The sequence below is a fragment of the Populus alba genome, chromosome 14, assembly GCF_005239225.2.
Source record: "Populus alba chromosome 14, ASM523922v2, whole genome shotgun sequence".
Lineage (NCBI taxonomy): Eukaryota > Viridiplantae > Streptophyta > Magnoliopsida > Malpighiales > Salicaceae > Populus > Populus alba.
Genome location: NC_133297.1, coordinates 8,097,778 through 8,110,299, shown reverse-complemented (window position 1 = coordinate 8,110,299; position 12,522 = coordinate 8,097,778). Strand labels below are relative to the sequence as shown.

Genomic DNA, 12,522 nt, shown 5'->3' with positions numbered 1-12,522 from the left:
AGTAAGACTTGAATTGGAGACCACCATGGCCATGGGGGGGCTAAAATGCTCCCCAGTAACTTACACTGCAAATTAAATTAAGTTCAGTAGGGCAATGCCACGTAACAAACAAACCGTGGTATCTTGAGATGTTGATTAGATGGTGGATGCATGTGTTAACTTACTTGGTTATTAATTTTACAGTTCATGAAATTAATTAAGGTACTTATCCAAATATCAAAATTAATAATAATAAAAATAAAAATAAAGTCTTTTGCGTTCTAATGAAGTTAAGAACAAATAAAAGACAGCTGTTTCAGATCATAGGCGTGGAATGTGATGGTGGGCATTAACGTTAATACAACAATAACAGCAACTGATATAGAAGCAATTATATTATAATCTGTTGAAAGTCAAAGGTCATTATATCAGGAATGGTTAGCTGAGGCAAGGACCTTACCTCCCCCAGTCTAATCTTCCCATCTGTTCTTTGGTTATAGTTTATTCAAATACGAGCATGTCCTGATTGAAAGGATTCACGAAGATTTTACATGCATGTGCACGCTCAATTTCGAAGAAACACATGGAACTCTAATGTCAATAGCTGGTAGCTCCAACGGCACTCATCATACACCCCTCTTCCGAATTTCCAATAAGTATAATCTGGGTTTGAAACTCTCGTTCGTAACAAGAAAAAAACGTGCAACTGGGGGTGAAGGACCAACGGCAAAGCAAGATTATGAATGTCTGATCAAGATGGAGCAAGGAAATCAAAAGAATTTTGATAGAGAGCAAAAGACGCTGGTAGAATTTCATGTTACCTTACAGGGGTTTGAAAACTGGTTCATCGAACAAAATAATACCTCCATATCTAATACAGTTTGATGAATCATAATATGAAAGAGAAATCAACAAGTCAATATACCAAATATATTTTGCGGAATTTAAATGGAGGAGAAGAATCGAGAAGTCAAAGTAAATAAATTTTGGATTTGCAACATGATTGATGAACACAGAAGGAGACCACATAATAAAGAGGATGGCAGAAAAAATGCCATCAAATCTACATTACTGCACACGCTTGTGCAATGGCCAAAATTGTAGATTTTGCAATGCCATTCCAATGTAATAGTTATATCATCAGATATTACAAACTTCACTTTGCTAAATAGCACATAAGTTATCCTTCTGATATGATACCCACTCCAAAAATCAACATCCCATGGCAAAGCAAATATATTCGTGGCTGCCCCTAAATTTCATATGCATCTTCTCATAACCAAGGTTATGAATAAATGAAGTAAAATGGACTGAACCTTTTTCATCTGGTGTTCACAGAGGTACGTTTCCAGAAACTCCAGCAGTGGAAAGAGGAAGGATCATGACCTCACCAAGCCTCAGGATTCAAGATCTGCTCGTATTGGAAAATCTAGGCCATGAAGTGCAGGTATTTTATCCACATCCTCCTTGGAGAATAATGGAAAGAACCACAGTGCCTTCTTTGTGCCAAAAACCTTTTAAGAAAAAAATAGGAGCAATGACAAATTTATTCTTAGCAGAGGAGCTGAAAACAAGGGCCAAAAGTCTATCTCTAGAAATGGCAGCCTTCAGAACTACATATTCACCCAGAAAGCTAAGATATGAAGTTCCCTAGAAGCAGAATAATCCTTCTTTTTTTTGAGTTCCAAATCTTCCAAACACAGATCAATTGTTTAGAGGTGTGATCAACGAGTGCAAAATTGTAGATTAGCACATATAAACTGGTAGTTAAAGTTGTTTATTATCTGCCAAACAAGAGACATTCTTTCACCAGGTACTATGCAGAAACAAGAAAGATAAAGATAAAGAAGCACAGCAGGTATCACCTGTTCAAAATTCTTCTTCCTGCCCAAGTCGTACTTCCACCTGGCTGCTCCTTTCTTCTCATAAACCTGAACATGATCTTCAAAAGATTACACACAGTACTCAAAGGGGAACACATGCTGGACCTATTTCTTTACTCTTATGCTAAATGTGCGGCATGTCAAAAAATGAATTAAATAGTTGATAGAGGCCATCACAGCATTTTCACAGCATAAGAGTCCATTAATTATGCATTTCATAGAAATGCCTTCCCTCTTAAAAAAAAAAAAACCATGCTCTTGCTTTGTCATGATTCAGCTGACTCTCATCAAAATAACACAAATTTCATGTATCATGACCTCTTGCAGCTTGAGGGACATACATCAATAAGGATGCAATTCCACAGAAAATAACAGTTTTTTTTCTTTCTTACCTCTATTGAAGTGGTGTTGCTTGATAGAAGAGATGCGTGCATAACCACGAAACAAAGAAGACTGAGAGCAAAAGCCAAATTAAGAACTGCATCAAGGTACACAATCTGTGAGGCATGAGGGGAACAATGAGAATGCCAGGCTAAAACATGAAAATGAAAATCATTAACATGAAGGGATAGTTTACCAAAAGCCAAAAAGATGACTGCTAGATCACTGGGAGAGCTGGAATGATTCTTGGCTTTGCCGAAAAAGTTGATGAAACCAGGCAACAATACTAGAGTATCCATTGTTGTCACCATAAATGTGTATAGCTTCAGGGAAAAGAAAGAGGTTGAAAGCTACGAAAAGTTAAGTCAAAGAAGAACAGAAAGAAGAGAGAACCCCTAATGGCCTAACCAACATCCAAAACTTCTAGATATTCAATGAAAATCAAGTGAGCTTTCTATGTACTTCAAACACATATGCCAAATATAACACAATCAAATGGCCTCTGGACTTCAAGAACCACCTAAAATCAGGTAGTTCGACCAGCATTCCTAATCTTCATTATCTACTGAATTCATCAGCTTACCAAATATCAAAAGCATCATTGAAGGCAAATCAAAGAAAGAAATAATTCCATGTACTCCAAACACATATGCCAAATATAACACAATCAAATGGCCTCTGACATTCAAGAACCACCTAAAGTCAGGTAGTTCGACCAACATTCTCAATCTTCAGTAAGTATTCAGTATCTACTGAATCCATCAACTTACCAAATATCAAAAGTATCATTGAAGGCAAATCAAAGAAAGAAATAAATCTATCAATTTCTTCTGCTAATCCTGTGATGGGCTTTCAACAGAGTTAAAATAATGATGTCTGATTGCATAGCATCAACAAGACTTCAAGTGCAGAACTGGGGTGCATTCATTTGTTCAGCTCCCAAACACATCTTACCATCTCACTCATAATAAATTCCAATTATCCCTACAGGTTTATAAATCAACTTCGAAGATGCAATCAGTCATATAAATAACCCGTTTTGAAAAAAAAATAGTTTCTGTAGTCACAAGTAATTTATAAGTTGACTTGAAAGGTGGAATTGAAATTACCAAGAAAAGAAGAAAAAACTTGTAGTTACGTGCTCCAACACAATTCACCACCCAAACACAATGGTGATCCATCTTGAGAACACATCTTTGGCCTACAGAATAGAGAATACAACAACAAAAAGTTTTTAAAAAATTGATTCTTTATGACATAACAGCGGTCCACAAAATTGCAGTGATGCAAAGAAAAACATTCAATGACACATCTAACACATGCAAAATATTAGCATAACAGAAACTAACCGAGAACATTGAAAATACCAAGCACTTAAAAGTTAAAAATGATGGCCTACAAACAGAGCAATGATGACAACGCGGCGGCTTTCCATTCTGGCAGTGATTGCAAAACGCTCTGCGATCCAATCCATCAGCAGCAACTACACAATCTGAACTATCATTCAATGAAGAACCAGTCTCCAAAGCCTCCTCTGGAAGTACAGCTCTCCAATTTTCAGGCACAGAACCAGGGTCCTTGAAAACCACCCTAAAATAGCTCCAGAGTAGCATTATAAGCTGCAGATAAAAAATAAGGCAGATTCACCCTCTATTTTTTCACTTTAAGCCCAAAAACCCAACAGTTAAACAAAAAAACTCGAGATTACCAGAAAATGAAAGATTATGATAATAGCAAAAGCCAAAACAGAATGGGCTCCACCGCGAAGTAACTGTGGGCCACAGGTAACAATTACAACGGCGTGGTATGAGACGGCGATGATGGCGGCAACTAGAAGGATCATTAAGTAGCCGAGGACTTTGAGGCCAGAACATAATTTGAATACGTTTATTTCCATATTAAACAGGCAATTGCTGCTGCTGCTGCTGCTGCTGCTGCTTGCAGTGAGCGGTCTGATTTCGAGAGGGATGACTGGGACGGGTCTTCGGGTTCGAGGAGGGAATAGGCGTTTCAAGATATTCCGAGCCAGTTTTGAGGATGGGATTCAACTTAATTGATTTTCGGGTTTATGGAAGGAGTGGATCAGAAGGTTTAATTCCGGGCAGGGAGACGAAAACGTGTTTGGGACGGTTGGTGTCGGAGGCGGGTGTACTGGCGGTGTTTGCCTTCATTATCACTCAAGTGAACGGTGGCCCACTTTCTATTAACTCGTCATTAAACTTTTAAGGAAACCACAAATTAGTCCTTGATAGATCACCATATTGTTAATTGAGTTCCAAACCTTTTTATTTTATTAGTTTGCTCCAAAAACGTCACCCCAATGCAAATTAAAATAAAAAACTAAAAGATTAATTTTTTACTATATACTAAAACACACTTCACTGAAAGATTCAAAAGAGTAAAATCATCATTTTATCCTTAGAAAAAACCATTAAGTCTTTATCAGGTTAATATAGGTCTTTTTTAAGACTCATTAATCATTTTAGGATTGGTTGAGCATAAGAAAGTCTTTTCATATATTTTTTTAAGCACGGTTTACCTTTAATAAAAATTAAACTAGCATCTACGGATTTTTTTTTTAAAATTTCCACTCTTTAAAGAAAAATAAAATGACTCAATTATTTTTAAAAGCAATTTTTTTTTGAACGGGCGTTTAAAAGCTTTTTATAATTTCATTCTGTTTTTTTAGTTATAATTAAATTAAAAAAAAAACACTTTATTATTTTATTAAATATAAAATATTATTTTAAAACTAAAAGTAGTTAGCACAGGGCATGTGGGATACCCTACGCCCTTTATTCAGCACGTAAAGGGTTTTGCAATGACTAAAAAATATCTTTCATGGTGGTGTTTGAATCATCTTAGTTGTCTCTCTATCTCTAGATGGCACATATGGCCAATAAACCTTCGGTTTGATGTTAATGACCTTTTTTTTCTCTCTCTACCTCAATTTTCCTGTTTAATTCTTCAAGTTTGCAAAGAAGCTCTTCAATTTATTTTTTCTTCAAACTTAGTCCATTTTCTTTTGATTACTAATTGTTTTATTTGAAATAATTTATAAAACTAGATTTTTTTTTCAATTTCATTCTTTTTAATTTTTTTTATTTGTCAAATTCAATCTCAATTACTATTTGTTTTATTTGAGATAGTTTTTAAAGTTAAGTTTCTATTACAAATTCATACTCCTTTAGTTTTTTCATTCTTTTTATTGTTTTTTTTTTTTTACTTTGGCAAATTTTTTAAATTGATTTTTAAAAAACTCTTACCCTTAAACATTACAATTAGTTGGAAATTGAGCTTCTTAATTAAGTTAAGGTCTAAAGATTTCACGGGTTATGAGTTTGGAAAATTAACCAAGGTTTAGGAGATTCATCTGAGTTTGTTTGATGAAATTTTTAAACTGATATTATTAAATTAACCAAACTTATTAAATTCAGTTAAATCTTTGACTCGTATCTCGTGTTTTTTTTTCTTTTAAAAACACTATTGTCGCCTAAACATCCCTTTTAACTCTAGAAAAAACTTAACCTACCCAATAATCCTATCACGCGAGCTCCTTCCATGAAAGTTTCAGCTATAAATGCCTCTCCTAACATAAGCAAGAGATATCCTTACCTATATACCAATAACTTAACCATGCTGAAAACACTTTTCATGCTCAAACACTTCATACTTCCACACATACCAATTTCAAATTCTACAAAATCAATCAAACTTGACATACATTTTTTCTAACTTGCATGCTTAATTTCAAGGTTGATTTCTCGGATTTCGCCCTAAAATTCTCTAACTAACAATTTGAATAGTTTTGACAACCTATAATTTATCATATCTTTCTTAATTTTATTATCGAGAGCACATTCATTTTATTATTTAATGCTTCCATGACACCGATCACAATCCAATTTAATACCTTTTAAACAAACTCTAAACTTTCATAAATATCAATAATATTCACTTGTACATTTTAAACAATTTTTAACTTCTATACATGCCAATTATACATTCAACCAACAATTATATTTCAATTAAATTTTAAAAGCTTTCACATTCATTCATAAACTTTCAATATCACAAAATTTCATAACTTTTTCAAAATGCACACACAACAATTAATTTACATATTCAACCAAAAAAGTTATCCCAAACATAATTTCTCATACCGGTACATTTAATAAACAAACATCATCACAACATTTAAGTAAAATTCTTATCTCTCCCAGCTACTACTCATTGCCGGCTATATATTAACATTTTGATCATTGTTTTTATTTAAATCCTTCTTTGAATTCCTTGTATATATATATATATATATATATATATATATTAAAAAAAAAAAAAACCTTTTTCATGCCTATCTACTCACACTACTTCTAGATAACCATTTTTCAAATGCTAGAATTTGGGATTTTCTCATTTTCTCCCAAAACAAGATAAAATAAACTTTAAAGAGAAATGAGTCCTTTACCTTAGCTAAAACAACCCAAATTGACGAGTTTCTTTGCCAATCTTTTCAAGTTTTCCTTCTCCTCCACCAATTTAAACTTTCTTTCTCCATAACTTTCAAATCCCTAACTTATTTTCTCTCCAAAATTTCCTATTTGATTAGTTTTCTCTATTGATAATCACTTCCCGCACTCTCCAAACCCACCATTTAGAGAGAACAAAGGCCAATTTTGAAGGGGAAAATAAAGGAATTAAGCTTTCTTTCTCTCCAATAGCCATCTGCCACTATTTGTATAGGAAGAGATTTTTGTTATAGGTCTTCAATGCTTTTTACATAATGATATATTGCTTTATCTTGTCAAGATAATTAACTAACTCACAAGAGACTTCCACTCCTACTTATTATAATTTCCTCCTAAGTTTATTATTTTATTTAAATTTTTTTGTCAAGAATTTACACTTTATTTTTATATTGGTTTATAAATTTTAGATCAAGGGTTTACATAAAAACATGCTACATTTTTATTTATGGATCAACCAGTAGACACTCCTATTGATATTTTAACCATATTCTTTTCATTTCCCATACTGGAGGCAATGAAATCCAATCAGGAAGATTCACTACTATCATAGAAAAAGTTCTTTCTTTGATATGTCTTTGATTATTTAAATGATTTTTTTTTTAATTTCTAAGGAGGAACAATATGGGATTTAACAAATTTATATATTTCACGCACTAGTTACTATGTTTTAATAATTTTTAATAGCTCATTATTACAAAACCGCTATACCTTTTGTTAGGTGTGTTTGAGATTGTGATAGCAGTGATGGTTTAAAGTATTTTTTGCTTATAAATAAATCAAAATAAAGTTTTTTTATTTTTAAAAAATTATTTTTGAGATCAGCACATTAAAATGATTCAAAATCATAAAAAAAATTCATTTTAAACAAAAAAAAATTCAAAATTTAAGGGTTCCTAAAATTTTTTAATTTCTTTTTGCTTAAAATAAATTTTTTATATATATTTTCAAATCATTTTGATGTGCTGATGTCAAAAATAATTTTTTAAAAATAAAAAAACTTCATTTTAATACCTTTCTAAGTGAAAATAACTTTAAACCATCACCATTACTACAATTCCAACCAGACCTGCACCTCGAAGCAGAACCACCAATTCATCGATTTTTCATATTCTCACTTTCATAGTTAAAAAGATACATTTGAGAAATTAATTCAATGGACTAGTTCGATGGTTGAAGAATTTTTGTTTTATAATTTTAAGATCACATTTAAGCCCGTTTAAATTATGTTGTCGAGTATTGATGCATAGAAAAATGGAATCACAAACAAAAAGTTTTACGTGAGTGATTAATATAGATAGTATTTTTCTTTTATTGATGCTTCTACTAGTTAACAAGCTTTCAAAAATGATTAAGATTTAATTTCTTGATTTCTAACTTCAATTTTTATAAACTTAGAAATTATTAGTAAAAAATATTATCTTGGTTCATTAACAAGGATTTAGGCAAGTAGTTGAAAACCTCTTAAATCACTCAATTACTTGAGTTGGATTAATATCCAAAAAAATATACTATTTGACATCATTCTTGACTTAGAAAAAGGATATTGTGTTTTATTAAAGAGTTTTAAGATTTTTTTTTAAAAAGATTTAAGATACAAGTTAAAAAAAAAAGTTTGGTAACAAAAAAAATAAATATTTTCATTGTATTTTACATTGTCTTATCAATATCATTTAGAAAATAAAATCATTATGTTTTTAGAAATTTTTTTTATAATGATGGGATCTATTCCTTTAAAGTATAGAAATATTTGTTTTTTAAAGTGTTTTTTAATTAAATATATATTAAAATAATATTTTTATTTTTTAAAAATATTTTTTATATCAGTACATTAAAAAATTAAAAAATATAAAAAAAATTAATTTTAAATAAACAAAAATTAAATTTTACTTAATCTGTTTAAAATGCAATACCAGACAAAACATGTCTAAGTCCTGTACTAATCAAGAGGTACGAATTCAGGTGTATTTGAAGTGTATATGTTTCTGATTTTAAATATTTTTATTTTTAAAAAATATTAAATTATTTATTTTAGTGTTTTATAATAGTTTTAATGTGTTGGAATTAAAAATTTATTTTTAATATATATATATATATATATTATTTTTTTTTTTGAAAAAAAATCAGGGCTAAAAATAGAAAGATTTTGTTTTTCGAACACTATTTTAAAAACGTATCAAATCTAGCATATCGTGTTTGGTAAAAAAAAACGCAGACTATTATTTCTGCCTGCTCTGTCTTCAATTCCAGAAACCTTGTGGATCCACCCCCTCTCTCCAAAATATACTCCTCGCCATCTCACAGGTGCTCCCCTACCCCACCTCTCTCCCATATATTTTTAAATATATAAAAAAAGCTCTATTTTTTGTTGCCCCTCTGCCTCTCCTTAATCAGGATTTATCAATTTGGGGATTTTTCTGGGAATTAGGGTTAGGGCTTGAGCAAGCAAAGTAAATTAAACAAGATGCAGCAGCCACCGCAAATGATTCCTGTCATTTCTCCATTTCCACCAACAAACATCACCACTGAGCAGATCCAAAAGGTAGTATCCTTTTGTATTTCTTCCTTTATTCCATGCATATACTGTGTTATGGTATTTGGGTGGTTTTGTTTTTTTGACTGATAGATTTGGGGGTCTTTGATCACGGTGTTGTATTCGATTTGGACTTTTGGGGGTTTTATTTCTTTATTAAACCAATATTCGAAGCTGATAAGTGGCACCAGTAATGAGTAATCGTTAGGTGAGTCAATAAATAGCCAATTGATTACCTCTTAAATATTCTTCAATTCAGGAGATGGGCTTTTTTTTATTCATTCTATTCATATAACTTGTCATCACTATAATCAAGGCCCCATTGTCTTTATCTTTATCTTGTGGCACTAATGGCTTTCCAAAAATCCATGACGCTTAAACTAGTTGGTTAATGGTTATGCAGATTTGTGGTTATCATGACCGATTTTGTATAGATGGCAGCTTAATGCCAATTAAGAAGGGAGTCTAGTTAATTTCGTTTCAGGGTGTTTATTTGTGAGTTTTTGTTTGTCCATGTCAACCACACATGATAGTTGAGAATAGGAGGAAAGAAGGGGATTGTTTGTAAACTATTAAGCTGTAGATTAGATCTTAGAAGTTTCAGCTATTCAAGCTCGTTTTGGAATTAATTTACTGAAATTTGTACGTGTCAAAGCAATCTTTTAGAACCTTCAATCGCTGCAAATTTCTGCATTTATCGTTTTTATCTTCAAGTAATCCTCAATATTCATATATGCAGATTCATTCTTGCTGCCAGTAAATGTGTTCTCCTAGTTATGAAACATGACCAAATGTGCTATTATATAGCAATACATGAGAATAGTAGAGAATTTACCATTCCATGCATGAATTCAAATTCATGGCTATAGGGTGTGCTAATAGCTGCTTTTATTTGTAGGCTCTCGCACCTATCCAAGTTTTGCCTTCCTCTTACTGCCATGTTGAGCAATATCTGATGTTGTTTCCATTTTTAGCTGCTTCTTCATGCTGTCAGAACTCTAGAATGGATTATATGCTGATATTCCTCACCTGATGGTTAATTTGTCCTTGTTAATTCTTGCTGCAGTACCTTGACGAAAACAAAAAGTTGATTTTGGCTATATTGGACAACCAAAACCTTGGAAAACTTGCTGAATGTGCCCAGTAAGTAACTTGTTCTCATGCATGCAAGTTTACACCCATGCTTTTCTATGCTTTCTTAGTTACTGAGTTATTAGCATGCATTTTAAGCATGATGTGAGGTCTGATCCATTAGCAGTGTTTGTGGCTGTTTAGGAAGCAAAAAAGAAAAAAAATCTAGGTTTTCATGGATGGTGAGGTTGTTTTAAATTTGAGTTTGGTAACTTTTCTCTAAAAAAAAAAACCACATCAAATATTTAAAAATCTCCATCAGAATTAGGGCAAAAACATAGAATTTCTTATTCTGGGACCAGTTCAAAACAGGACTGGATCAGTCTCCTGGGTTCCAAATCACCCACTAGCATTTTGAAATTTGCCTAACAATCAAATCCAATACATTCATTTTGTAGTTGGTGTTCGGCATATCTCAGAATGTATTCTTGATTGCCAAATTTAACTTTGGGTCAGTTATATCTTGTCCTGTTGGAAATTAGACTGAACTTGTGGACTCTGGCCCAGTACAAGGTCATGCCTTAAATAATCTTTTATTTGTTAATAACAGTGGGGATGATTATAGTGCATGACACATACTACTGTTGCCATTGCCCCAGAGTGCATGAAGTTATCTTTGCTCTTAGCTCAATCACCTTGTTACTACAGATTTTTTGTATCATATTATCGGAGATCTTGGTTGTTGGTGTACTGCTACTGGTTCATTGTTCTTGGTAAGAATAATAACGTCACTTGAAGAAGGTAGGATCTGCTGTTATAAAATATGCGCTTAAAGTCAGTTGGCAGACCAGATGAAATGGAGGAGAGCCATTAGATTGAACTGTGGATCTGAATATATCAGCCAAAGATAGGCTGTGCTCGTATTAAAATCACTGAGAACTTCAATTTTATTTCCCTTTTTTAGAATGCTTATTTTTTCAAAAGAAAAAAAAAATGCATGGAAAAAATGCATGTTGGATCCTATTTATTTATGTAATTTCATTGCCAACTTTCCTAAGGTGTACATATAAAATTTCAATGAACTAGGTATCAAGCCCAGCTGCAGAAGAATTTGATGTATTTGGCTGCAATTGCTGATGCCCAACCACAGGCACCAGCAATGCCTCCCCAGGTGGATAGTAGTCATAACTGTGACTGGTCTTTTTCAATTCTCTTACTCTGCATATGCTCATTAATACCATTGCTTTCAGATGGCCCCGCATCCTGCAATGCAACAAGGGGCATATTACATGCAACATCCTCAGGCAGCAGCAATGGCTCAGCAGCCAGGTGTTTTCCCCCAAAAGATGCTATTACAATTCAATGCTGGACATCAAATGCAGGATCCTCAGCAGTTACACCAACAAGCCATGCAAGGGCAAATAGGAATTAGACCTATAGGGGCTAACAATGGCATGCATCCCATGCACGCAGAGATTGCTCTTGGAAGCAGTGGCCCTTCTGCAAGTGCGGGCACAAATGATGTACGCGGGGGAAGCAAACAGGATGCCTCTGAGGCTGGCACAACCGGTGCTGATGGCCTAGGGGGCTCTGCTGCTGGGCATAATGGTGCTGACGGTTCCGAGGATGCAAAATGATGTGGCTTCTTGAGGGACTCTGTGTTTAATCCCATTCGTTGTTGATAGTAGGCATCCCTTATTGCAGAACTGGTGTTGTTCTGTTGATCTATGTTAGGTTGAGCAAAGAGTTGACTTTATATGTTTCGCTTTAGTGTTGAAAAGTTAGGTAGGCAAGTCATAAGGTCTTAGTATGCCAACGAATCAAAATCAAACCAGGTGTGAGACAGAGGACGTTTTAGCTTGTGTTCTCTACCTTTATGTCTGTTTTTGTAACAACTTGAAGATGATGCTTGGTATTGTAGAATTTTGGTCTCAAGAAGTCGTCCTTTTTGTGTTAGTTTTGGTCGGCACAATTTTCCTCCAGAATCATTAACCCTCCCCTTTTGAGTTAATAGAGGTATCTTTAGATCACACATCACAGTCCGCAAGCCTTTACCAAGCTATGATGTCTTTATGAGTAAAGCAACTACGGGTTCCAACCTCGACCTGCGAGTAAGATGATCGTGCTGGTAAAATAGGCAAACGAATTA

The 12,522-nt window shown here is 33.3% G+C and overlaps 2 protein-coding genes across 3 annotated transcripts; one reads left to right on the top strand and one right to left on the bottom strand.

The window, feature by feature from the left end:
- Positions 1–943: 943 nt before the first annotated feature.
- Positions 944–4,421, bottom strand: LOC118041199 (probable protein S-acyltransferase 12). 2 transcript variants are annotated; one of them, XM_035048423.2, is made up of 7 exons: positions 3,952–4,421; positions 3,643–3,862; positions 3,353–3,444; positions 2,440–2,593; positions 2,255–2,340; positions 1,845–1,910; positions 944–1,493 (listed from the first exon to the last, which is right to left on the bottom strand). In XM_035048423.2, the coding sequence occupies exons 1-7, from the start codon at positions 4,138–4,140 to the stop codon at positions 1,377–1,379; spliced, it is 924 nt and encodes a 307-aa protein (XP_034904314.1). In that variant the 5' UTR covers positions 4,141–4,421; the 3' UTR covers positions 944–1,376. The 2 variants fall into 2 exon arrangements, with proteins under 2 accessions (XP_034904314.1, XP_034904315.1); XM_035048424.2 differs by having other exon boundaries at positions 2,440–2,566; positions 3,952–4,420.
- Positions 4,422–8,969: 4,548 nt separating this feature from the next.
- On the top strand, positions 8,970–12,329 carry LOC118041200 (GRF1-interacting factor 3). Its single transcript, XM_035048426.2, has 4 exons — positions 8,970–9,311; positions 10,369–10,445; positions 11,460–11,544; positions 11,624–12,329. Exons 1-4 carry the CDS (start codon positions 9,234–9,236, stop codon positions 12,008–12,010), a joined length of 627 nt encoding a protein of 208 aa, XP_034904317.1. The 5' UTR covers positions 8,970–9,233; the 3' UTR covers positions 12,011–12,329.
- The last annotated feature ends 193 nt before the right edge of the window (positions 12,330–12,522 follow it).